The sequence below is a fragment of the Pelophylax lessonae genome (assembly GCF_965119305.1).
Source record: "Pelophylax lessonae genome assembly, chromosome: 10".
Classification (NCBI taxonomy): Eukaryota; Metazoa; Chordata; class Amphibia; order Anura; family Ranidae; genus Pelophylax; species Pelophylax lessonae.
In genome coordinates, this window is record NC_138777.1 from 12,437,513 (window position 1) to 12,462,512 (window position 25,000).

Consider the following 25,000-nt stretch of genomic DNA (forward strand, 5'->3'; position numbering starts at 1 on the left):
GGCCTGAGGGCCCGACGTCCTCTAGTGGGTCCTGTGCTCACTGCCCGGCACCGTGGAGCTCTAGTGGCATTTGCCATTGAACACCAGAATTGTCAGGTCCGCCACTGGCGCCCTGTGCTTTTCACAGATGAGCGCAGGTTCACCCTGAGCACATGTGAAAGAGTCTGGAGAAGCTGTGGAGAATGTTATGCTGCCTGTAGCATTTTTCAGCACGACTGGTTTGGTGGTGGGTCAGTCATATCCATGGAGGGACGCACAGACCTCTACAGGCTAGACCGGGCATGTCCAACATACGGCCCGGGGGCCGCATGCGGCCCAGGACCGCAGGCAATGCGGCCCACTGCCCCCTGACAATTTTTTATTTCTTTTGATGGGGAGGAAGGAAGTTGAGTCGGGGACACGGCCACAGAGACTGCCTCGGAGGGGATCATCCACTAGTTGTGTTAAATTAGTGCTGGGGGGGGGGGGGGCGCTGCAGCACGGTAAAGGCGCGGCAGCGTTTTATTACCTATATACCTTAACTAATAGTATATATTTTATATGCGGCCCGAGAGAATTTCTGTACACGCAATGTGGCCCAGGGAAGCCAAAAGGTTGGACACCTATGGGCTAGACAATGGCACCCTGACTGCCATTAGGTATCAGGATGAAATCCTTGGACCCATTGTCAGATCCTACACTGGTGCAGTCGGTCCTGGGTTCCTCCTGGTGCACGACAATGCCTGGCCTCATGTGGTGAGAGCATGCAGCCAGTTCCTGGAGGATGAAGGAATTGATACCATTGAATGGCCCCCACACTTGCCTGACCTAAATCCAATAAAATACCTCTGGGACATTTGTTTCGGTCCATCCAGTGCTGCCAGGTTGCACCTCAGTCTGTTCAGGAGCTCAGTGATGCCCTGGTCCAGATCTGATAGAAAATACCCCAGGACACCATCCATTGTCTCATTCGGAAAATCCCCTGACATTGTCAGTAGTTTGTATGGCCCCCACGTGCTTGTATGCATGCCGGACTACCATTTTGAGTTACTGCAATGAAATTTCAGTAAAATGGACTAGCCTGCTGCATCATTTTTTCACTTAGATTTTCGGGGTGTCTTTGAATTCAGCCCTCTGTAGGGTGATAATTTTCATTTCCATCAAACGATGTGGCATCCTTTCCTTCCTAACACATTACCTAGTCCATACCAGTATAAGTCCTAACACATTTCCCAGTCCATACCAGTATAGGTCCTAACACATTTCCCAGTCCATACCAGTATAGATATCCAGCATGATATTTTTCCCCATTGAGATCTGATGTGTTTCAAAGTATTCCTTTAAATTTTTTTCGAGCAGTGTATTTTACACATTGTACTCTGCTGTAATGTCGGTGTGAGCAAAAAATAAAAAAGTGCAGTGCTAACTTACTAATCAGAACCACAATAATGGTCGAACCCTCTAATGTATGGCAATCTCAAAAAACTTCAATATTATCACAATACTGGTCTCTGAACTGTAGTGTCCTCGTATAAGACCTAAAAAATGAAACTTTGCAGGGATGGTGGAAACCTCTCCTACAGAACAGATCTTTGGCAGTGGGCGGTGTCAGTAAATCAGTGGGCGGTGTCAGTAAATCAGTGGACGGTGTCCACTGGTCATTGGTGCAGCCTCATCAGCGGCCATCAGTGCTGCCTATCTGTGCCCATAAGTTCAGACTCATTATTGCCCATCAGTACAGCATGGATTGTTATGAAAGCCGGCCAGATGACAGAGCTGGGATCTCCCGCCATGACAGATCTTATAGGTGAAACGCCGGTCGCTTTAATGTCCCACCTCCTGGACCGGCTCCTGTGATAGACAGCACACTGGTCCAATGCCGGTCCAGGAGAAGGGACTTTACAGCGACTAGCGTTTTTCACCTACAAGATCTGTCACAGCCACCTCCATGGACAGTACAGATCGGGGGTCTGGGAGACCCCCTCCACCCACTACAGCAAGCAGGGACGGAGGTAAATCGCCACTTGCTGTGGAGAGAACTACAAATGGGAGATGCCAAGACCGGCGGCTGAGGGAATAGGAGGAATATCCGCCACCAGTCTTGCAAACAAGAAACCTGTGGGGATTAATGGTTTTACTTCAAAATCATCAGGCTATTAGAAACTACTGATCTAAGAAGATAGATGGCATAGTCGGTGACGGTAGATCAGCAACAAGGTCCTGGAAAAAAAGTTTTTGCCTAGAGTTCTCCTTTTTAAAGTTGCCGCATTATGATGCTGTATCATTGGGTCTTGTTAAAACCCGTCACTACATTATGATCCTGTTGTTGTTGTTAAGTGCCTGGTATATCCAGTTCAGGGAATAGACTGGCAGCAGTGCATTAGGATACATTTGTAGAGAGGGACTGTTTTTTAGAACAGGCCTACAGAGAATAATTGTATTACTGGGAAGAAGGAATATATTTATCCCATTGCCTGAGCTGCCCTGCATTTGTCACAGGAATACACAGAACAGAGTTTTGCAATCCAGATGATCTCTGCCAGTGATTATGGACAGGACTGGGGACTACGATGAGATGCTCCATATAATCCTTTCAGACTCTTTGTTTTAAAGCTGAGCCAAAGCAGAACTATAGTCACCCTATTGTCAAAAGTATTTCCCATTTCAATATTTACCTCCAAAGAATGAAATAAAAAAATTGTTCTAAAAACTTAATGCTGAATTTTCTTTTAGGCCTCATGCACACAGGGCATGTGAAAAAAAAAAAAACGAGCTGCAAAGCCAATACCAACACCAGGAAAAAGCGGCTGTAAAAACACGCTTTTAGTAGCTTTCTCCATTGACATTAATGCACGTTTAGCCGTGTTCGCTTTTAGCAGTCTTTCTCTGTCTCTATTTAAAATCAATGGTTCCCTATGAGAGCTGTCTTAAAGAGGTGGTAAACTCATTAAAAAATTATTTTTTTTTCAACCTGAAAGAGAAACACATAATGAGCTGGCATGCATCGCATACTAGCTCATTATGAAGTAATTACCTTAGAACGAGCCCCTGCCGTGCCGCCTGCTTACCTGTATGACTGGCGACATGTTCAGTCACCCGTCTTCCGAGATCGCGGCATCCGGCCATCTGATTGGCCGGACCCGCGATTACGTCACTCCCGCACATGCGCGTGGGAGCCGACGGTCACGGCACGGGGCTCTGAAGGAACGGCACCAGCGGCCGTTCCTTCAGAGCGCATGCGCCAGTGATGTCACTGGCTGCATTTAAGGTAAATATCTCCTAAACGGTACATGTTTAGGAGATATTTACAGTACCTATAGGTAAGCCTTATCATAGGATCACCTATAGGTAAAAGTTGCAGAGGAGGGTTTACTTCCTCTTTAACTGATAAGTCTTTTAGCACATTGATAAGAATAGAAGTCACATCCAAGTCGGATCATCGTAATCCGACTTGTGGTGCAACTTGTGCTATGAAGATCTTGAAGGGGAACCCCATGCCAAAATTGGGGGGGGGGGGGAACAAAAACCAGCGTGGGGTCCCCCCCAAGATCCATACCAGGCCCTTTGAGTCTGGTATGGATCTTGAAAGGAAACCCCCACACCAAAATGGAAAAAAAATGGCGTGGTGTTCCCCCTCAAGACCATACCCAACCATTAGGTCTAGTGCTGATTTTAAGGGAAAACCCCACTCAAAAAAAAAAAAAAAAATTCATGCCAGACCCTTTATCCATGCATACAGCCTGGCAGGCCTGGAAGGGGGAGGGGCACCCCCATATCCTGGACCATGCCAGGCAACTCACACTCATAACTTGGGGGTGTGGGTGCTTTGGGGCAGGGGGATCTGCGCCCCCCCACTCCAAAGCATCTTGTCCCCAATATTGCGTGTGACAAAAAAAATTGCAAGGATTGCCATTTTAGAGTCGGTTCACACTAAGGCGACACGACTCCTTACTACTTCGGGGGCGACTTGTGCATTACCATGTACCACGACTTCGGAGCGACTTGCAGGGACTTCACATAATGGAAGTCTATTCAAGTCGCTCCGAGGTCGCCCCGTAGTAGTACAGGAGCCTTTTTCTAAGTCTGAGTGACTTGTGTCGCCTCTATTAGAACGGGTCCTGTAGCGGTCAATGGACCGTGAGGGAGCGTGACTTGTCAGGCTGACCAAGTCGCCTGACAAGTCACGCTAGTGTGGACCGGTGTTCCGTGAGAATTACCTACCCGTGAGAAAAACCTACCCCTCGTCACTTCCGGTACTCGGCACTGTATGTAATGCAGCGGGTACATTAAAACAGCTGTGCTGAAATAGGAGTGATCTCCGCTCCTGTCCCGGTCACTTCCCTGCTCTCGGATAGTAAATATAAAAGCGGCGGCGGCTGTATGAAAACATAAATCACGGAGCCGAAAGCCGCTTTTATATTTACTTGCCGAGAGCAGGGAAGTGACCGGGACAGGAGCGGAGATGACTCGTATTTCAGCACAGCTGTTTTATGTAAGCGCCGCGTCGGTAGGTTTTTTTTCACGGTACACCTAGTAAGCACACTAGTAAGCTCCTCTGTTCTTCCATTAGGTATCCGGGGCTCTGAGCATGCGCACTGCTGCGCTGCTCAGCTGTTCCTGGCCGGAAGTGACGAGGGTAGGTAATTCTCACGCGGTAGGTAATTCTCACGGGGTAGGTAATTCTCACGCGGTAGGTAATTCTCACGGGGTAGGTAATTCTCACGTTACACCGGCTCTTATTCCCTAGGGTCTCTGCTAACAAAAAACAAATGTATACTGTTTGGGGGTTATAAGTAATTTTCTAGCAAAAAATACTGATTTGAACTTGTAAACAAAGTGCCAGAAAAAAAAAACCGAGTTGATTGGACAGGATGGAAAATTTAATTACTAATTAATAACAAAACTTCACTGAAAAAACAAACAAACTGAAGAACACCGGATTCTTCAGCTACACTAGTGCAAACTGGGGATAAAGTCCTTCCGAAGTTCATAAAAGCCTCTTCTGTGCAGCTTGCTTTGTTGTTGTTGAAGTGATCTGCTTAGATATGTACTGTATGTGTAATGGAAGAATAGTTTTTTTGAGGAGCTCAGTGCAGCACGTGTGCACAGAGCAAAGATCTCTCTTCAGTCCAGATTGTAAACATGTTTTTCTAGGAACGTGTGGTAAAGTATTCTAGGAAGGTAACTGACTCTCTGGGTACAGCCCTGTGCTGACTGCTGCAGGGATCTGATCGGCTGGGATTTCATGAATGGTATGTCAGCCTTTGCCACTCAGGGTTCTCTCTTCATATGGCAGTTGATTTTAAAATAAGCAGTTGAGCGGGGTTGTAGTGTGTAGTACGCAGGGTTCAGCTGACAAGTGTAAGGTGACAGTGTTTACAAGACAGGAGTGCAGTTTATTTGCTCTGTGATTCTAAGAACTCGTCACAATGGTGGTTTTAAAGGTGCAATTTACAGCTGAATGTTAGGAAGGCAGGCAATAAACACCTAAAGGTGTCCTTGTATCACCTTGTTGTAATGGCCGGGGGAAAAAAGGTCTCGCATTAGGTGCCCCAATAGGTGGGTGTTCTGCTATGCTCCTCCAGACTGACATCAAGGCATCTTCCTTGTCCAATAATCCTCTAATCCAGGGTTTCTCAACCAGGGTCCTTTGGAACCCCAGGGTTCCTCCTGAAGTTGCTAGGGAATCCTTGAGCTATGGGAAATTTTTGCCTCTCAGATAAGTTCCCAATGACACCATTGTTCCTTTTAGCTATCTATAAGGGGGGTAATTCTTCCCAATTATGACAAGAATAATAAGAATAAGGCGCATTCTTCCCACTGACTGTCACACTAATGGGAGTTGTAGATTTTTAATTTTTAGCAGGGGTTCCCCGAGACCAGAAACTTTTTTTTTTTTTTTCAAGGGTTCCTCTGTGTTGAAACGGTTGAGGGAGGCTGTGGCCCTCCTTGCCGACCCCCTATGTTCCTGTAATACACAGTAGTGAGGTAGGGCCAACAGAAAGAACCACGGTGCCCAGTCGGGAGGTACACTCGCACCCACCCAGAAGTTTCTAATGGCAGCAAAGCTCATAGCACTTCGAGAGCAAAGATTTAGGGAGCTCTCAACCTTGTAAATGCACCCAGTTATGTACAGGAACCCCAGCAGGGGTTTCCACGATTGGCAGCGATTGCATGCGACTGATTTGATGCTGGTCGCAGGCAGTGTCCATGGCCAATCACTTGCATGTTATTTGCAGCATGAGCGATTACATGTGAGTGGGTGCGATTAGTTGCTGGAGCATGCTGCCTCCCATTCCTTTTAATGAGCTTGCCTCTCACAGCTCATCATTAGAACTACTGCTGGGGTTCTCGGATATGATCGCAGGCAGGGTGCATTCATAAGGGGGAATGCACCCTTAACACACCACCTGCTGAAAAAGCAAGTGTTTATATTATTTTGCTGGGTTGCTGTGTTATTTGTTTTGTTTTTTTTTTACCACTTTCCGCCCGTATGACACCATATGGACTTGAAGTGGAGATATCTGGCTGATGCCTACAGCTACAGGCATAAGTCAAATGGCTTTATTTTTTAAAGCTGCTGGATTGGTTTTACAGACAATGTGAGGGGGATGTCTCGCTGCCCACCGGTGCCTCTCTGGGCTTTCCTGTGTGATCGGAGAGCCCAGGATCCGATCTGTTGGCAGGTTACCACTAGGGATGCACCGATCCGATATTCGGATCGGATATCGGCGCCGGTATGGCCATTTTAGATGGATCGGTAACATTGACCGATCCACTGGCCGATTCGGTTTTTGCTTAGTAACGGCTCAGCCATCCCTTACTTGGTGCAGTAGTAGTATGGGATGGGAGCCGCTACTTCCTGTATAGTCCCGGCTCACAGGCAGAGTGATATCAGATGCACTCCGCCTGTGAATGGAGGAGCCACACACATGAAGCAGCGGCTTTGCTCTGTACTGCAGCCGCTTGCTTTGTGTGTAGCTCTGGATCGGTTCCGGTATCGGTACCGGCGATTTTTCACAACGCCAGATATTGGTATCGGCTCCAAAAAAGTTGGATCAGTGCATCCCTAGTTACCACCACGCTGGCCGTAGACCAGATGGTCCCCTGCCATCTCTATGCTCCTAGACCTGTCCTGCCTTGTTTCTATCACAAGGCATGTTTGTATCCCCTGTGATAAGAATAAAAGTGATCAAAAAATAAAGGGCCAGTGTAAAATAAATATAATAATAAAATATTAAAAACTCCCCCGTCCCCTCGTGCCCGCACGCAGAAGTGAACGCATACGTAGTCGTGCCCACATATGTAATCTGTGTTTGCACCACACGTGATGTATCGCTGTGAACGTTGTAGCGAGAGAAATAATTCTACCTCTTTCGTAATTCTAAACTGATAATTTGTACAAATCTTTAAAGCATTGCCTATGGAGAAGTACCAAAGTTTGGCGCTATTCCACGAGAGCTCAATTTTAAAGTATATGTTGAGTATCAATTTTCTCGGCGCAACATAACTTAGTTTTTTACTAAAATATTAAAAAAAAAAAAAAAAAATTATTATTTTTTATTTTTTTATTTTTTTTTTTTTTGCTTTAAAATTCCTTAGTGTATTTTTTTCCAAAAAAATTGCATTTCAAAAATGGCTGCACAAATTTAAAAAAAAAAAAAAAAAAAAAAAAAATGCTAAAAAAATGTGGTTTTTGGGGGTTCTGAGTAATTTTCTAGCAAAAACTGTTTTTTACATGTAGGGGGAGAGATTTCAGAATTGGCCCCAAGAGATATAACAAGAGTTGGGGGAAGATCTCTTTTGGGTTTGACTAACCCCTTAGATATTTTATCCAACCATGTCTGCACAGCTTCCCAAAGGCCCCTTTCACACGAGCGGTGCGCCCCGACGTAGTCCGTTCGCCTCAGTGGGGGATCGATCCGCCGATCCCCGCTGAGCAGGCAGATGACAGCTCTGTCTCCGATCTGTGTGCAGAGATGGAGGTGTCAGATCCCCGGTCTCCTCTATGGGGAGATCAGATGAGAACGGACTGCCTGTCCTCATACGATCCCATATGATCCGATCCTCCATTCCAGGGATCCTCAAACTGCGGCACTCCAGCTGTTGCAGAACTACACATCCCATGAGGCATTGGAAAACTGACATTCACAGACATAACTGGGCATGATGGGAATTGTAGTTCCTGAACTGGAGGGCCACAGTTTGAAGACCCATGCTCCAATCGGATGGAAAATAGAGTTTCCATCTGTCCGGATTTTACAGACAGGATCGGAATCGGATAGCAGCGGGTGTCAGCAGAGATGTCTCTGCTGACACCCGCTGCCCCATAGGGATGCATGGAGCATCCCGTCAGGTCCGCCTGAAAAACTGACAGACGGATCGGATCGCCTGTGTGAAAGGGGCCAAAGGGTATTTTGTCCAGCACTATGAATACAATCCACCTGTGTAGACAGCAAAGGTTGGGGGGGATGGGGGATGTCTGGGTGAGGGAACCAATCTGATTAGGAACAGTGCGCTTGCTTTCATTTTGCATGGCTTCTTGAGTTTTAATCAATACTTTAATGTTTATATATAGGTCATGTGTGCTTGTGGAGAAGTAATGTGAGGAAGCTGGGAGTGGCATGGCCGGACGTTCTCATCCTTACGACAGTAACTCCAGTGATCCAGAGAACTGGGATCGGAAATTGTGTAATAGACCTCGTAAACTTTACAAGCACTCAAGGTAGGTCCTGCAAAGTCGCCTTGTGCCTTTTTTTTTCTTATACTTATTTCCTCCTGAAAATAAGGAGGTCCGTTGAGTGGGCGGCTGTGATAAGATTACCAATCAATGGCATGACTTTCATTTACTGTTCCTGTTGTTAATTGTTAACTCGGCTTGCGTGTTTGCATTATTTCAGTTCTTTGGAAAACTCATTGTCCTGTGCAGTGTCACTAAAATGTCATGTCATGCTACCCTATATGTTACAGGTTAGGGTGGAATTCCTGGAAAAAGCTGGTCAGTCAGTTTAAATACACCATATGGCTGAATGGGAGTGCACACCTGTCACAATCTGGATGGAGGCCGAAGTGCAGAGAGGGCTTCCCTTGCAGCTCAGTGCGAGTCACCCCTGGAAGTGGTACAGGAGGTGAAGCGTCCCAAGTAGCACAGGTCGCCTGTGGTGAACACCAGATGATTTCAGGAACTCTGGGTAAGGCAGGCAACTAGAGGAGTAGTAAAAGCCAGGCCGAGGGTCAAACACCGGTGATCAGTCCAAGAGCAAGGTAAGTAGCAGAGAAGGGACGAGCCTGGGTCATACACAGGTGAGCAGGCAGAAACAGAGTCCTTAGGCAAGCCGGGGTCATACACTGGGAAAACAGGCAGGTAGTAGCAAGAGCAAAGTCCGAGAGGCAAGCCGAGGGTCAAACACCAGGAGGAGATCAGATGGTTCAGAAACAAGCCGGGTCACAACAGGAAGTCCAAACAGGAAGCACAAGAACACAGGAAGCTGAGAGATAATCCAGCAATGAGTCTGCTCCTATGGCCACCTTTTATAGGCCAGCAGAGGGCAGTGTCAATTGAGGCGGGAACGACCATTGCTATTACTGGCAATGTTGCCAGTTCTCCTACGGCCATTTCCCTGACAGGCCAGCAGAGGGCTGTGTCGATTGAGCCAGGAGCGTCCATGACTTGTACTGGCAGAAATGCCAGTACGGCTGTATCCCTGACAACACCTGACCTTCACACCTTGTTGGAAATATTCCAAAATGATCAATATGTAGCAGGAAGGGTATCCCATAAGCCGCACATCGCTGCAAATCCACTGTAAAGGAGTATGTGAAAGCCTTGGGCTATGCCTCCGACGCATTTCGCTCTGGCAGAGTGAAACACTTTGGGGCGTGGCCTGGTCGGACCCCAGGCTGAGGCTGCATACTCCTTTACAGTGGTTTTGCGGCTTACGGGATACCCTTTCTGCTACATATTGACGTTTGGAGCCGAGGAGAGCTCCGCTCCTGGCCGACACTCTTAGCCGTTGGCTCTGAAGTAGGACACTTTAGAGCTTGAGCAGCGCATACATTTTTGTATTTGATTCCAAAACTATTGCTTTTAATAAGGAGTTGCCTCCTTTTGTGGTTAGAACATTCTCCACTCTGCTGGGAAGGCTTTCCACCAGATTTTAAATTGTGTCCAATGTGTGCCCACTGGTGAGGTTATGTATTTATGTTGAAGACCTGACTCACAGTTCAGTAGGGTTGAGGCTCCTCCACACTAAAGCTGTATGATTAGTCGTTTAAAAAAAAAAAAATTGTGATCTCGATTCACCCCCCCCCCCCCCCCCACGATCTTAATTCGGCATTTCCTCGATTTATGCAGAGCTGTGCTCTTCTCTTCTCACACACATCTGTCAAAAAAAGAGCCCCAGCAAATGTTTATCAACATTGCTAAGTGCAGGGAGATAATTATAAACACATGTACAAAGTATCGTTTGGTTCTTTTAGATCAAAGGGATGAACTTCGGTCTGTAAGGCCCCTTTCACACTTGTGCGACTTTAAAGTCGCATGATTTTACCGTGATTTTGCAGCAACTTTTTTGCCGCGATTTTGATGCAAGTTTGACTGGGCTTGAATGTCTTTGGTCCTCGAAACGCATCAAAATCGTGCCAAAGTAGTGCAGGGAATAGTCGCACAAGTGAGAAAGGGGCCTAAATGAGGTCAGTTTAACCACTTAAAGGCTATATTTCTTTCTTTTTTTTCCTTTATTTTTTTTTTTAGCAGAGACCCTAGAGAATAAAATGGTGTTCGTTCCAATATTTAATGTCACACTGTATTTGCGTAGTGGTCTTTCAAACACAATTTTTTGGGGAAAAAAAATCCACTTTAATGAAGTCTAAACAAAAATGAAAGACTAAACAGTAAAGTTAGCCCAATTTTTTGGTATAATGTTAAAGATGTTACGCCGAGAATCGTGATTTTTTTATTCTATCCCCAAAAAAATCGTTATTCTTATTTTATCCAGAATCCTACAGCTCTGCATTACACTGAAGTAGTCAAACCATGCACGGGGTCAGTCATCCTGGAACAAAATGGTTTTCTCTAACCTGTTGTCACAAGGTTGGAAGAACACCGTTGTCTTACCATGTCATTATATGCTGTAGAACAAACAGTACCCTAAAAAGGACCTAAACTTGTTTGGAAGGGGGTCCTCGTACTGTAGGCCAGCCTTTCTCTACCAGGGCACCATGGAACTCTAGGGTTCCTTCAGAGATTTCTAGGGGTTCCTTTGAGAAATGAACACTCTCGGACTCTCAGGTAACCAACACCAATAGTGTCTAATCCTGTAGATCGGTGGTGCCTAATACTGTGTCCTGGCTCCACCACCTGTTTGGCGCCTGTCCACCTTGTAGAGGCAGCGGTGTGCCAGGCGCTGAAACTGCCACTGACCACCAATGGGGTGGGTGGGTTAAATGGCACTGCCCTGCTACTCATACCCATACTGGGGGGTTATTATTGCAGTCTCCAACCTCAATACAGGGGTTATTGTAGTAACTGACACTGTTAGGAGTTATTGCATTCAGTGACCCAAGTCTTAGGGGTTTGTTATTGCAGTCGCTGGCGCCAGTGTTGGGGCTGTTATTGCAGTGGCTGGCGCCAGTGTTTGGGGGCTGTTATTGCAGTGGCTGGCGCCAGTGTTTGGGGGCTGTTATTGCAGTGGCTGGCGCCAGTGTTTGGGGCTGTTATTGCAGTGGCTGGCGCCAGTGTGTGGGGCTGTTATTGCAGTGGCTGGCGCCAGTGTGTGGGGCTGTTATTGCAGTGGCTGGCGCCAGTGTGTGGGGCTGTTATTGCAGTGGCTGGCGCCAGTGTGTGGGGCTGTTATTGCAGTGGCTGGCGCCAGTGTGTGGGGCTGTTATTGCAGTGGCTGGCGCCAGTGTGTGGGGCTGTTATTGCAGTGGCTGACGCCAGTGTGTGGGGCTGTTATTGCAGTGGCTGACGCCAGTGTGTGGGGCTGTTATTGCAGTGGCTGACGCCAGTGTGTGGGGCTGTTATTGCAGTGGCTGACGCCAGTGTGTGGGGCTGTTATTGCAGTGGCTGACGCCAGTGTGTGGGGCTGTTATTGCAGTGGCTGACGCCAGTGTGTGGGGCTGTTATTGCAGTGGCTGACGCCAGTGTGTGGGGCTGTTATTGCAGTGGCTGACGCCAGTGTGTGGGGCTGTTATTGCAGTGGCTGACGCCAGTGTGTGGGGCTGTTATTGCAGTGGCTGACGCCAGTGTGTGGGGCTGTTATTGCAGTGGCTGACGCCAGTGTGTGGGGCTGTTATTGCAGTGGCTGACGCCAGTGTGTGGGGCTGTTATTGCAGTGGCTGACGCCAGTGTGTGGGGCTGTTATTGCAGTGGCTGACGCCAGTGTGTGGGGCTGTTATTGCAGTGGCTGACGCCAGTGTGTGGGGCTGTTGTTGCAGTGGCTGACGCCAGTGTGTGGGGCTGTTGTTGCAGTGGCTGACGCCAGTGTGTGGGGCTGTTGTTGCAGCGGCTGACGCCAGTGTGTGGGGCTGTTGTTGCAGCGGCTGACGCCAGTGTGTGGGGCTGTTGTTGCAGCGGCTGACGCCAGTGTGTGGGGCTGTTGTTGCAGCGGCTGACGCCAGTGTGTGGGGCTGTTGTTGCAGCGGCTGACGCCAGTGTGTGGGGCTGTTGTTGCAGCGGCTGACGCCAGTGTGTGGGGCTGTTGTTGCAGCGGCTGACGCCAGTGTGTGGGGCTGTTGTTGCAGCGGCTGACGCCAGTGTGTGGGGCTGTTGTTGCAGCGGCTGACGCCAGTGTGTGGGGCTGTTGTTGCAGCGGCTGACGCCAGTGTGTGGGGCTGTTGTTGCAGCGGCTGACGCCAGTGTGTGGGGCTGTTGTTGCAGCGGCTGACGCCAGTGTGTGGGGCTGTTGTTGCAGCGGCTGACGCCAGTGTGTGGGGCTGTTGTTGCAGCGGCTGACGCCAGTGTGTGGGGCTGTTGTTGCAGCGGCTGACGCCAGTGTGTGGGGCTGTTGTTGCAGCGGCTGACGCCAGTGTGTGGGGCTGTTGTTGCAGCGGCTGACGCCAGTGTGTGGGGCTGTTGTTGCAGCGGCTGACGCCAGTGTGTGGGGCTGTTGTTGCAGCGGCTGACGCCAGTGTGTGGGGCTGTTGTTGCAGCGGCTGACGCCAGTGTGTGGGGCTGTTGTTGCAGCGGCTGACGCCAGTGTGTGGGGCTGTTGTTGCAGCGGCTGACGCCAGTGTGTGGGGCTGTTGTTGCAGCGGCTGACGCCAGTGTGTGGGGCTGTTGTTGCAGCGGCTGACGCCAGTGTGTGGGGCTGTTGTTGCAGCGGCTGACGCCAGTGTGTGGGGCTGTTGTTGCAGCGGCTGACGCCAGTGTGTGGGGCTGTTGTTGCAGCGGCTGACGCCAGTGTGTGGGGCTGTTGTTGCAGCGGCTGACGCCAGTGTGTGGGGCTGTTGTTGCAGCGGCTGACGCCAGTGTGTGGGGCTGTTGTTGCAGCGGCTGACGCCAGTGTGTGGGGCTGTTGTTGCAGCGGCTGACGCCAGTGTGTGGGGCTGTTGTTGCAGCGGCTGACGCCAGTGTGTGGGGCTGTTGTTGCAGCGGCTGACGCCAGTGTGTGGGGCTGTTGTTGCAGCGGCTGACGCCAGTGTGTGGGGCTGTTGTTGCAGCGGCTGACGCCAGTGTGTGGGGCTGTTGCAGCGGCTGACGCCAGTGTGTGGGGCTGTTGCAGCGGCTGACGCCAGTGTGTGGGGCTGTTGTTGCAGCGGCTGACGCCAGTGTGTGGTAGAGCTGCACGATTAATCGTATGAAAATCGCGATCTCGATTCACCCCCCCTGACGATCTAAACCTGACATATTCTCGATTCTTTGCATAGCTAAGGGAGCAGAGAAAACAGCTGTGGAAAACTCCCAGTAACTATAAACAAAATTATTACATTGTATCTTTCCTCCTGCAAACTCCTATCAGCATTTAAGTCTCCCAGTAAATATAAACAAAATGATTACATTGTATCTTTTCCTTCCCTCTGCCAGGGAGAAAGGAAGTTTAACCTCTTAAAGACTGGACCTTTCTCTGACACTTGTTGCTTGCAAGTTAAAATCATTTTTTTTTTGCTAGAAAAGTACTTAGAACCCCCAAACATTTTATATATTTTTTTAGCAGAGACCCTACAGAATAAAATGGCGATTGTTGTAATATTTTATGTCACACTATATTTGCGCAGCAGTCTTTCAAACGCAATTAATAAACTTTAATGAATAAAAAAAAAAACGTAACAGTAAAGTTATCCCAATTTTTTTTTGTTACACAGAGAATCGTGATCTTTATTCCAAGCTAAAAAATCGTGATTCTCATTTTGGCCAGAATCGTGCAGCTCTAGTGTGTGGGGCTGTTGTTGCAGCGGCTGACGCCAGTGTGTGGGGCTGTTGTTGCAGCGGCTGACGCCAGTGTGTGGGGCTGTTGTTGCAGCGGCTGACGCCAGTGTGTGGGGCTGTTGTTGCAGCGGCTGACGCCAGTGTGTGGGGCTGTTGTTGCAGCGGCTGACACCAATGATGACTCCAAATTTTGCAGTAGGTTGCAAAAAATGCAGCAGGACCAATATTTTTACGTGACCTGTATTGAATGGGCTGCCTAACTCTTAGCAATTCCCACGAAAATGCTTTGCTATTCTCCCCCCAGAAGCCTCAGGGGGGTGTAGTTTTAGGTTTACCACTACTGCAACTGGCAGTTTGCACAGAAAAGTTGCTTTATAGTCCGGTCTCGTTTTTCGCACAGGGAATGGGACTTTTCCATTCATAGATGTGAAATAGTATTTGCTCAGTTATATGATTTTTTTTTTTTTTTTTTGTGGTCATTTACAGTAAATTTTATATACCGGTTGGCGCTGGCTGGTCATTGGTTTGAAGATGGGAAAGATGACTACAGTAAAGTGGACAGGCTTCCCTCATGCTCCGCTTTCTGTAATGTGTAACTTATACAGTATATTCTTGCTTATGGAACTATGATCAATAGAGCTTTCCAAGAATATCCGTGCCAGCCGCAGCTTCTTTATGGCTATGGTGTTACATAAAACTACCGGGTTTGCATTTCTGTCTGTTAAAGAAGTTGTAAAGTCAGAAGGTTTTTTTTTTTTTTATCCTAATGCATTCTATGCATTAAGATAAAATACCTTCTGGGTGTAGCATCCCCCCTAATACCTGAGCTCCATCTCTCTCCAGTGTTGTCTACGAGTCCCTCGGCCCTGGGGACTCTCCCTCCTGATTGGCTGAGACACAGCTGGGGCGCCATTGGCAGCTGTCAGTCAGCCAATCAGAGGGGGTGGGGCCAAATGGCAGCTCCGTTTCTGAATGGATACACGGAGCTGCAGCTCGGCTCGGGAGACCCCATAACGAGCTACTTGCTAAGTGGCCACTCAGCAGGAGGGAGGGGCCAGGAGTTCTGAAAAGGGACCCAAGGGGATTATTCGGGCTGTCCTGTGCAAAACCAACTGCACAGAGGAGCGAAGTATAACATGTTTGTTATTTAAAAAAAAAAAAAAAGACTTTACAATCACTTTAATCTTCTTTTTTTTTTTTTTTTTTTTTTTTGTTAAAATGACCCCTACCCTAAAGTAATTCAAAAGAAAAATAAGTGTAAATATACTGTGTAGATATGCAAAACTTCCTTTATTATTGATGGTAAGTGTGGCAAAAGTAAGTTTGTAGAACTGAGTCATGTTGAGCATTGCACAGTCCCCTTCTGTTGCAAGAACTATTTTTTTATTTTTTTTTTAAATCCTCCCCCCTTCCCTGAACTTGCAATTCTTGAGCTTTTTAGATCTGGTTCACGCTACTGCGAATTCTGATTCGATTTGTGTTGCACAGAATCACGCGGCAAGGGAAGTCTCATTGCTTTTAACGGTGCTCAGACACGCAGAACGATACAATTTTTTATTAAAAAAAGGTTCCGTCACTACTTTGGTGTAGTACATTTTTTTTTTTTTTTTTTTTACAGTGCAACTTGGCTCCATAGAATGTGCAAAGTCGCACTACATAATTTCATTGTAAATCTCATCAAAGTCACAGAGCCAAAATGCTCGTAATGGTGTAATAAAGAACCTGCCCAGTATTTTGGGCCACAGCCACACACGGAGCAGATTTTTTTCCTGCAAAGAAATTTGCTCGATTTCCCCATCCAACACACAGTGCTGACAGGGAAATCCCTCCCATTTCTTGCAAAGGCAAAGCCGCCCAGGTGAGACAATATTGACTGGTGCAAGTCGGATCAGTCATCCAAATCAAAAGGAGAAATGACCGCAGTCAAATCTTGATGAAAACATTGAAGTATTTATTCCTCACCACAGGTAAAAGCTAGGAGAGTACAACACGGGAGCATGTAGAGATTGACGCGTTTCACGATACTGTAGATAGCTTACTCATAACCACACAGGTTAAATCCCTCCTGCTGGGCTATTGTCTTCTCCTAGCGGTGAGGGGGGTGGGGGAAGCCGTCCCCACCGGGAGAAGACAGTGAGTTTTGCTAGTGGTTAATAGTAACCACTAGTGATAATCTAAGGTAAAACTTGGCATGCCGGTTGTACCCAAGTTGATCGATCAACTTGGTACATTCAGCCTGCTCATGCATGGTTCCTGTTGAATTGGCTGAGATCTGAACCATGTGTTGCCTGCCCTAATATTTGCACTCTGCAAATCTAAAGGATTGTATTTAAGCACACTGGATAGTGTGGAGTTGATGCATGGGCCCAAAAAATGGTCAACTTTTTTTTTTTTTTTTTTTTTGATGCCACAATTGTGCTGCTAACTTTTCTCCTTACTGGAGAGAAATCTGTATCTGAAGACCAAACGACCAAGGATCTCCCTGCTTCTTTTTAATTATCTTTGTGGATCTGTGCTTCCTCCACCTTCCCTGCTGCTCCTTGATCATTAACCCACCAGTCATTTGGTCACCAATAATCAGGGGGGCAGCCCTGACATAAGGAAGCAAAGCCTTGCCCCTACTAAGGTGACTGCCTCCAGCGAGAGAGACAGTGCAGAGAAAGGCTTTACGGGACAATCAACCTTGGATTTTTGTGTGTCCAGTCAGACATGTACTTGCGCTAATATATATATTACACACACACACATTCTGCTAGGCTAAAACTGAATTTACAATTAATAAAAAAAAATAAAACATGCTAAGTGATCAAACAGAAATGTGCATGTCCCAAAAGACGTCACTTCTGACGAAACATGCAGGAAGGAGCTACATGCTGACTTCATTGCGCATTCGGAGGTTGGTCCGGGAAGTGAGGTTTTGCCGGCTAAAATTAAGTTGTTCCTGTGCAGATACCACTTCTTTTTTTTTTTTTTTTGTAATAAATGCATTGACATGTTTTAACAAACCTAGCAAAAATACTGATTGTTACATGTAAACAAAGTGTCAGAAAAGGCCTGGAGGTCAGGTGGTTAGGTCAGTAATGGGGGGAAAAGATCAGGTGCTGGGAGCCCACATGTAATCCGGATGTCTAGTCCTTTGTTTTCTGCCTACACACAGGGCACAGTTTCCAAATGTCGTCTTCAAGACAAAGAAATGTGTAGCAGCTGGGCAATCCGTGGACTCCTTGATATTTCTCAGCTGTGACATTTAATTTATGGCCCTTTTTAGATTGGCTGATTACTGACGTTTTTACTCCTTTTTTTTTTTTTTTTTTTATTTATTTATGGCTCTTGAGCAAAAGAATAACTCTTTTCAATTAGGCCTTTACTGCTCTCTATGTACTTTGAAAAGATTTGTATTGTCTTCTGTTGTGGTGACTGGAGCCACCCGGGATAGGAAATGTGCTCAGTAGGGACACAGACAGCAGTAAAATAAAATTGACAGATTCTAACTCCCCCCCCCCCCCCCCCCCCCCACTATCTAAAACAAAGCACAAATTGTTTTGTGTAGATTTCTGCTTTTAAGGGTACCCAACGCATATTAGTTGCACAACTGCTCTCTTGGCTCCTTTTTAAAGCCCCTCTTCAGGGCAAATTTCCCCCACTCCTCCTATCTGATCGCTGGATACACAACAATAAATTCCTATGACCAGGCAGTCCCAAAATTTCTCCAATTTTGTTTACTTCCTGCTTGGGTCCTTGTTTCAAGGTTCTAGTTAGTCACTGGCTGTGATCTCAACTAATGAGAAGAGTCCCGGAGAGCTGAGGCTCTCGTGTACTTCACTGGATAGAGAGGGGGATCAGGTAAATATTGGGGGCTGGGGGGACTGCTGCACACAGGTTTTTTACCTTCATGTGTAGAATGCATGAAGGTAAAAAACCTTGAGCCTTTAGAACCACTTTCAACTATTTCTAGCCTTCTCCTATTACTCTGAATGACCGCAAAGTTTGTCAACTATTTGTGACAATTCCCACACATTTCCTTTTCATTTCCTTGAACTGTGATGTGAGGTCCCTGAACTGTGATGTGAGGTCCCTATGCCCTGGGAGTACAGGTGCACCGAAACCGAATAGGAATTTTTGGTGTCGAAACCAAAAATGAGAGAAACTGATTTTGACAGTTTTTGTAAAAAATATATTTTTATATAGATTTGTATTGTAGTTGGCTTTTTTTTTTTTTTATTAACCACTTTACCGCTAAGTACTGTAATAGTACTGCGGCAAAGTGGCTCGTTCCCGTCTGACGACGTAGACCTACGTCGTCAGACTCCTCCCCTGTAGGCGGCGCTCGCGCGCCGCCGGAGGCACGCTCCCGCTGTTTTCATTCACAGCGGGAGTCGGGCCAGGGGAGGAGCAGCGGCGATCGCCGCTGCTCTGCCCCGATCGTCGGGGATCTAGTGTGGAGATCCGCCCGCCTGTGTAAACACAAGCGGGCGGATCTCCTCAGTGACAGGGAGTGACAGATCGGACTGTTCAGCATAGCTGGACATCCGATCTGTCCCTGTCTCACAAAGTCACCTCCCCCCCCACACGTCAGTAAGCACCAGGCATACATTAACCCCTCCCACTCCAATAAAGTTAACCCCTTCCCTGCCAGTGTAATTTTTACAGTAACAGTGCATATTTATAGCACTGATTACTGCAGTAATGTCACTGGTACCCCCAAAAGTGTCAAAAATGTCAGTCAATGGTCCGATCTGTCCGCCGCAATGTCGCAGTCCCGCAAAAAAAATCGCAGATCGCCGCCATTACGCGTTAAAAAAAAAACACCAAAAATGACAAAAATCTTTCCCTTTGTTGGTAAACGCAATAACTTTTGCGCAAACCAATCAAAATACGCTTATTGCGATTTTTTTTTTACCAAACATAGGTAGCAGAAAACAAATTGGCCAAAAATTTTAAAAAAAATTGGTTTTTACATCTTTTTTGGGGGGAATTTCATATAAAAAAATGTGAAAAATATTGTTATTTTCTCAAAATAAACGCTCTTTTTTTGTTTATAGCGCAAAAAGTAAAAATCGCATAGGTGATCAAATACCACCAAAAGAAAGCTCTGTTTGTGGGAAAAAAAGGACGTCAATTTCGTTTGGGTACGGCGTCGCACGACCGCGCAATTGTCAGTTAAATTCGCACAGCGCCGAATCGCAAAAAGTGGCCCAGACGTAAGACAGCAAAATGCTCTAGTGGTAAAGTGGTTAATATATCAGGAATTTAAATAAATATGCGCATTTTTAGCACAAGAAAAGCACATCCCTTTAAATTCTATGTATGTCTTCACACTGGCCTGTTGTGGTGTTCTACTTGCTTTATTTTTGGTCAGTTTAACCACTTGCCTACAGTGCACTTTCACCCCCTTCCTGCCCAGACCGATTTTCAGCTTTCAGCGCTCTCACACTTTGACTGAGAATTACTCAGTCATGCAACACTGTACCCATACAAAAATTGTGTCCTTTTTTTCACACAAATAGAGCTTTCTTTTGATGGTATTTGATCAATACTGGGTTTTTTATTTTTTGTGCTATAAATAAAAAAAGACTGAAAATATCGTGAAAAAACACATTTTTCTTTGTTTCTGTCATAAAATTTTGCAAATTAGTCATTTTTCTTCACAAATTTTGGCCAAAATTTATACTGCTACTTATCTTTGGTAAAAAAAACCCAAATAAGTGTATATTATTTGGTCTTTGTGAAAGTTATAGAGTCCACAAGTTATGGTGCTATTCATTGAAAATTGATCACACTTGATCACACCTGATGTACTGAAGGCCTATCTCATTTCTTGAGACACTAAAAGGTCAGGAAAGTACAAATACCCCCCAAATTACCCCTTTTTGGAAAGTAGACATCCCAAGGTATTTAATAAGGGGCATGATGAGTTTTTTGAAGTTGTAATTTTTTCCCACAATGCTTTGCAAAATGAAGATTTATTTTTTTTTTTTTTACAAATTGCCGTATTAACAGGTTATTTCTCTCACACAGCACATGTATACTTGCAACTACACCCCAAAACACATTCTACTACTCCTCCTGAGTATGGAGATACCACATGTGTGAGACTTTTTCACAGCCTGGCCACATACAGAGGCCTAACATCCGAGTAGCAGCGTCCGGCATTCTAGGAGCACAAATTACACATATAATTTCCTGACAACCTATCGCACTTTTGAAGGCCCTGGAGCACCAGGACAATGGAAACCCCCATAAAATGACCCCATTTTGGAAAGCAAACAGCCCAACGTATAATTTTTGAGGCATAATGAGTCTTTTGAATATGTCATTTTTTTCCACAAGTTTTTGGAAAATGTGGAAAGAAAATGAAAACACATTTTTTTTACACAAAGCTGTCCATTTATGCAATATTTCTAACACATCGCATGTACATAGCAAAACTTGCACCCCAAAATACATTCTGCTATTCCTCCCGAGTATGGCGATACCACATGTGTAACACTTTTTCACAGCCTGGCCACATACAATAAAAATTTCTGCAGGTTACTAGCTTAGAGTTACAGAGGAGGTCTAGGGCTCAAATTATTGCACTCGCTCTAACGATCGCGGCGATACCTCACATGTATGGTTTGAACACCGTTTACATATGTGGGCGGGACTTGCGTATGCGTTTGCTTCTGCGCGCGAGCTAACGGGGACAGGGCGCTTTAATTTTTTTTTTTTTTTTTTTTTCCTATTTATTTTATTTATTATTATTTTTACACAGTTTAAAAAAAAAAATGTTTTGATCATTTTTATTCCTATTACAAGGAATGTAAACATCCCTTGTAATAGAAATAGGCATGACAGGTCCTCTTTATTGTGAGATCTGGGGTCAAAAAGACCTCACACCTCACAACTACACTAAAAAAGAAAAAAAAAAAAAAAAATTGTTGAAAGAGGGGAAAAAAAAAAGCAAAAAAAAAAGCGGCCCTTTAAACCGGTTGCTAGGCAACGTCTTTTGACGTAGCTCCGGTCCTCCAAGACCATAGAGTTGAGTGAGGGCCATCTTGCCCTCACTCGACTTCCTGTCTCTGAGGATCCGGGACCGGATAGTTTTCCCCGCTGCCGGCGGGTCCGGTAAGCTGGGAAAACGTCTGGGACGCGGCAGGAGGGGGGGGGGGGCACCTCTTTCCCTGCACCGTAAGGGTAATTCCGCGGCGAATCCGCCACTGGGACCACCCTTATCTGAAAGCCGACCGCCCGCCGTTTCAAAAAATACCGGGGTTATGGGGGCTATCTGCTGCCATAACCCCAGTATTTAGCTTTTAATGGCCGACGCATATAGTCGTTAGGCGGTCAGTAAGTGATTGCATGTATATGGCAAACAGGTGACGATGACTGACGGGGTGACAGGTGACGATGACTGACGGGGTGACAGGTGACGATGACTGATGGGGTGACAGGTGACGATGATTGATGAGGTGACAGGTGACGATGATTGATGGGGTGACAGGTGACGATGATTGATGAGGTGACAGGTGATGATGATTGATGAGGTGACAGATGACGATGATTGATGGGGTGACAGATGACAGTCACTGACGGGGTGACAAGTGACGATGACTGATGGGGTGACAGGTGACGATGACTGATGGGGTGACAGGTGACGGTGATTGATGGGGTGACAGGTGACGGGCGATGGTCACTGATGGGTGACAGGTGACGGGCGATGGTGCACGGTGGCACTGATGGCAGTCTCTGGTGACCGGTGAACTTTAGGCTATGTTCACATGTGAGCGTAGCGATCACGGTCAGAATCACTGCGATTCTGCCCGTGATCCAGAAATCATTGCAAATTGCGGGACGCCTGTGTGTTGCCCGTGATTTGCAATAGCACCCCAAATGCTGTGCGATGTTGCAGCGATTTCCGCCTGCCGAATCGCGGTAACATCGCGCAAACAACGCATGACGCTCCAAAGAAACTCTTGTACCTTTTTTGGGCGTCATGCGATGTTTGCGCGATGTTACCGCGATTCGGCAGGCGGAAATGGCGGCAACATCGCACAGCGTTTGGGGTGCTATTGCAAATCAGGGGCAACGCACAGGCGTCCCGCGATTTGCAATGATTTCCGGATTGCGGGCAGAATCGCAGTGATTCTGCCTGCGATCGCTGCGCTCACATGTGAACGTTATGGGTGTCAATTTCTGGGCACTGATGAGGTGACTGTTGGGTGACAGGTGACATTGGGGGGGCTGAGGACTGTGTGGGGACATTTATTAGTGTGATTTTACTTTGTGACATGTGTACAGAGCAGTAACTCACTATTTCTGGCTCTTCTCCCCTCATACTGGAAACTGTATGAGGAGAGAAGAGCTAGTAACAGTCAGTTACTGCTCTTTGTTTACATTTTCTGATCGGCTGTGAATGGATTCACAGCCGATCACATAGTAAACAGTCACTGTCAGTGACTGTTTACTACCGCCGGTGACAGCTGTGTTCCTACGGAACACAGTGCCACCGACATGACCGCGCTGCGCGCTTCCGATCGCGCATGCGCGGTCATCTAGTGGGAGCCTTCATTGTGATCGGCTGTGTCATTGGAACACAGCCGATCACGTGGGAAACAGCCACGCCCATTGGCTGTTTCCCCCCTGCCGGTGACGGGGGGTGTCCCGGGGACACCCCGACACCGGCAGTGCAGGGCGGCGCGCACGCGATCGCGCGCCTGCCCTGCTTAAAGTGCCGCCGTCATATGACGGCGGCCCAGGATAATGGTCGCACCGCTCCGCCGTCATATGACGGCGGGCGGGCGGCAAGCGGTTAAAAAAAAAAACACGCTCCTTTCCGTTGAAATTTAATAAATATCATGCAGCAGTAACGCACCCATGTTACATTTTTGATGTGAGTTTTGGTCGCATGACCTATGAAAAACGCACCATAAGCACAGTAAAATCCTGGCTAAAATTATGGCGAAATTGCGTGTTTTTGGAGCCATTATTGGCACATTTTTCTCTATCAGCAGAATGCCAAAAACGCCATTTTCGGCCGCTGAAATTTCGGTGCATCTCTACCTGTGAGTAGGCCGTGCTTTGTCACACATTTCACTGAGCCTGCCTTCTGAGAGGAGTTTCAGAAGGTGGGGTCAGTACAGGAATCACAGCTTGTAGGCAGCAAGGTACCTTGGGATACATAGTCCTTGGTAATGGAGGAGAAGCGGCAAATCCTACAGGGGACTGTGGAAAGACGGCCAGCAGACAAAGCAGGCGGGAGAGTTTTTCAAGTAAGATTATATTCGATTGTCAAATAGAACTGTTACTTTGTATTGTTATTACAATGTAATAAAATGAAAGCATTTTCTGTGACCTTAGATCTTTAGTTGTTTTGAGATGATCTGTAAAAGGAATGGTGGAAGTGTATGACCAGAAATGTGCATGTTTGGGGGAAAATGCAGGAAGTTTGGTATTATGTGAGCAATGCGCAGTGCAGTGCCCCTGTGTTTATCACCCCCTGATTATGAAGACATTACACTCTATGCTGCTCGGGGGTCTATAGTTATGCTGTCAGATGTCATAGAACGGATACTCTGGGACACTTTTAACCACTTTACCACTAGAGCATTTTGCTGTCTTACGTCTGGGCCACTTTTTGCAATTCGGCGCTGTGCGACTTTAACTGACAATTGCGCGGTCGTGCGACGCCGTACCCAAACGAAATTGACGTCCTTTTTTTCCCACAAACAGAGCTTTCTTTTGGTGGTATTTGATCACCTGTGCGATTTTTACTTTTTGCGCTATAAACAAAAAAAAGAGCGTTTATTTTGAAAAAATAACAATATTTTTAACATTTTTTTGTATGAAATTCCCCCCAAAAAAGATGTAAAAAACAATTTTTTTTTAAATTTTTGGCCAATTTGTTTTCTGCTACCTATGTTTGGTAAAAAAAATCGCAATAAGCGTATTTTGATTGGTTTGCGCAAAAGTTATTGCGTTTACTAACAAAGGGAAAGATTTCTGTCATTTTTGGTGTTTTTTTGTAATGTAATGGCGGCGATCTGCGATTTTTTTTTTTTTTTTTTTTTTTTTTTTTTTTTTTTTTTTTTGCGGGACTGCGACATTGCGGCGGACAGATCGGACCCTTGACTGACATTTTTGACACTTTTGGGGGTACCAGTGACATTACTACAGTAATCAGTGCTATAAATATGCACTGTTACTGTAAAAATGACACTGGCAGGGAAGGGGTTAATTTTATTGGAGAGGGAGGGGTTAATGTATGCCTGGTGCTTACTAACGTGTGTGGGGGGAGGTGACTGTGTGAGACAGGGACAGATCGGATGTCCAGCTATGCTGAACACTCCGATCTGTCACTCCCTGTCACTGAGGAGATCCGCCCGCTTGTGTTTACACAGGCGGGCGGATCTCCACACTAGATCCCCGACGATCGGGGCAGAGCAGCGGCGATCGCCGCTGCTCCTCCCCTGGCCCGACTCCCGCTGTGAATGAAAACAGCGGGAGCGCGCCTCCGGCGGCGCGCGAGCGCCGCCTACAGGGGAGGAGTCTGGCGACGTAGGTCTACGTCGTCAGACGGGATCGTGCCACTTTGCCGCAGTACTATTCCAGTACTCAGCGGTAAAGTGGTTAAACACCAATTTGCTGCTTTTAGGAAGTTGTTCCATTGTGGTC

General features: G+C 46.7%; 1 protein-coding gene across 1 annotated transcript in view; it reads left to right on the forward strand.

Annotated features, from left to right (window-relative positions):
• BTBD10 (BTB domain containing 10) overlaps nt 1–25,000 on the forward strand; it is a 98,603-nt gene that overhangs the window by 19,327 nt on the left and 54,276 nt on the right. The window contains exon 2 of the mRNA XM_082270286.1: nt 8,558–8,704. Within this exon, the coding sequence (XP_082126412.1) occupies nt 8,604–8,704 (101 nt within the window). The 5' untranslated portion in view covers nt 8,558–8,603. The remainder of the gene's footprint in view (nt 1–8,557; nt 8,705–25,000) is intronic.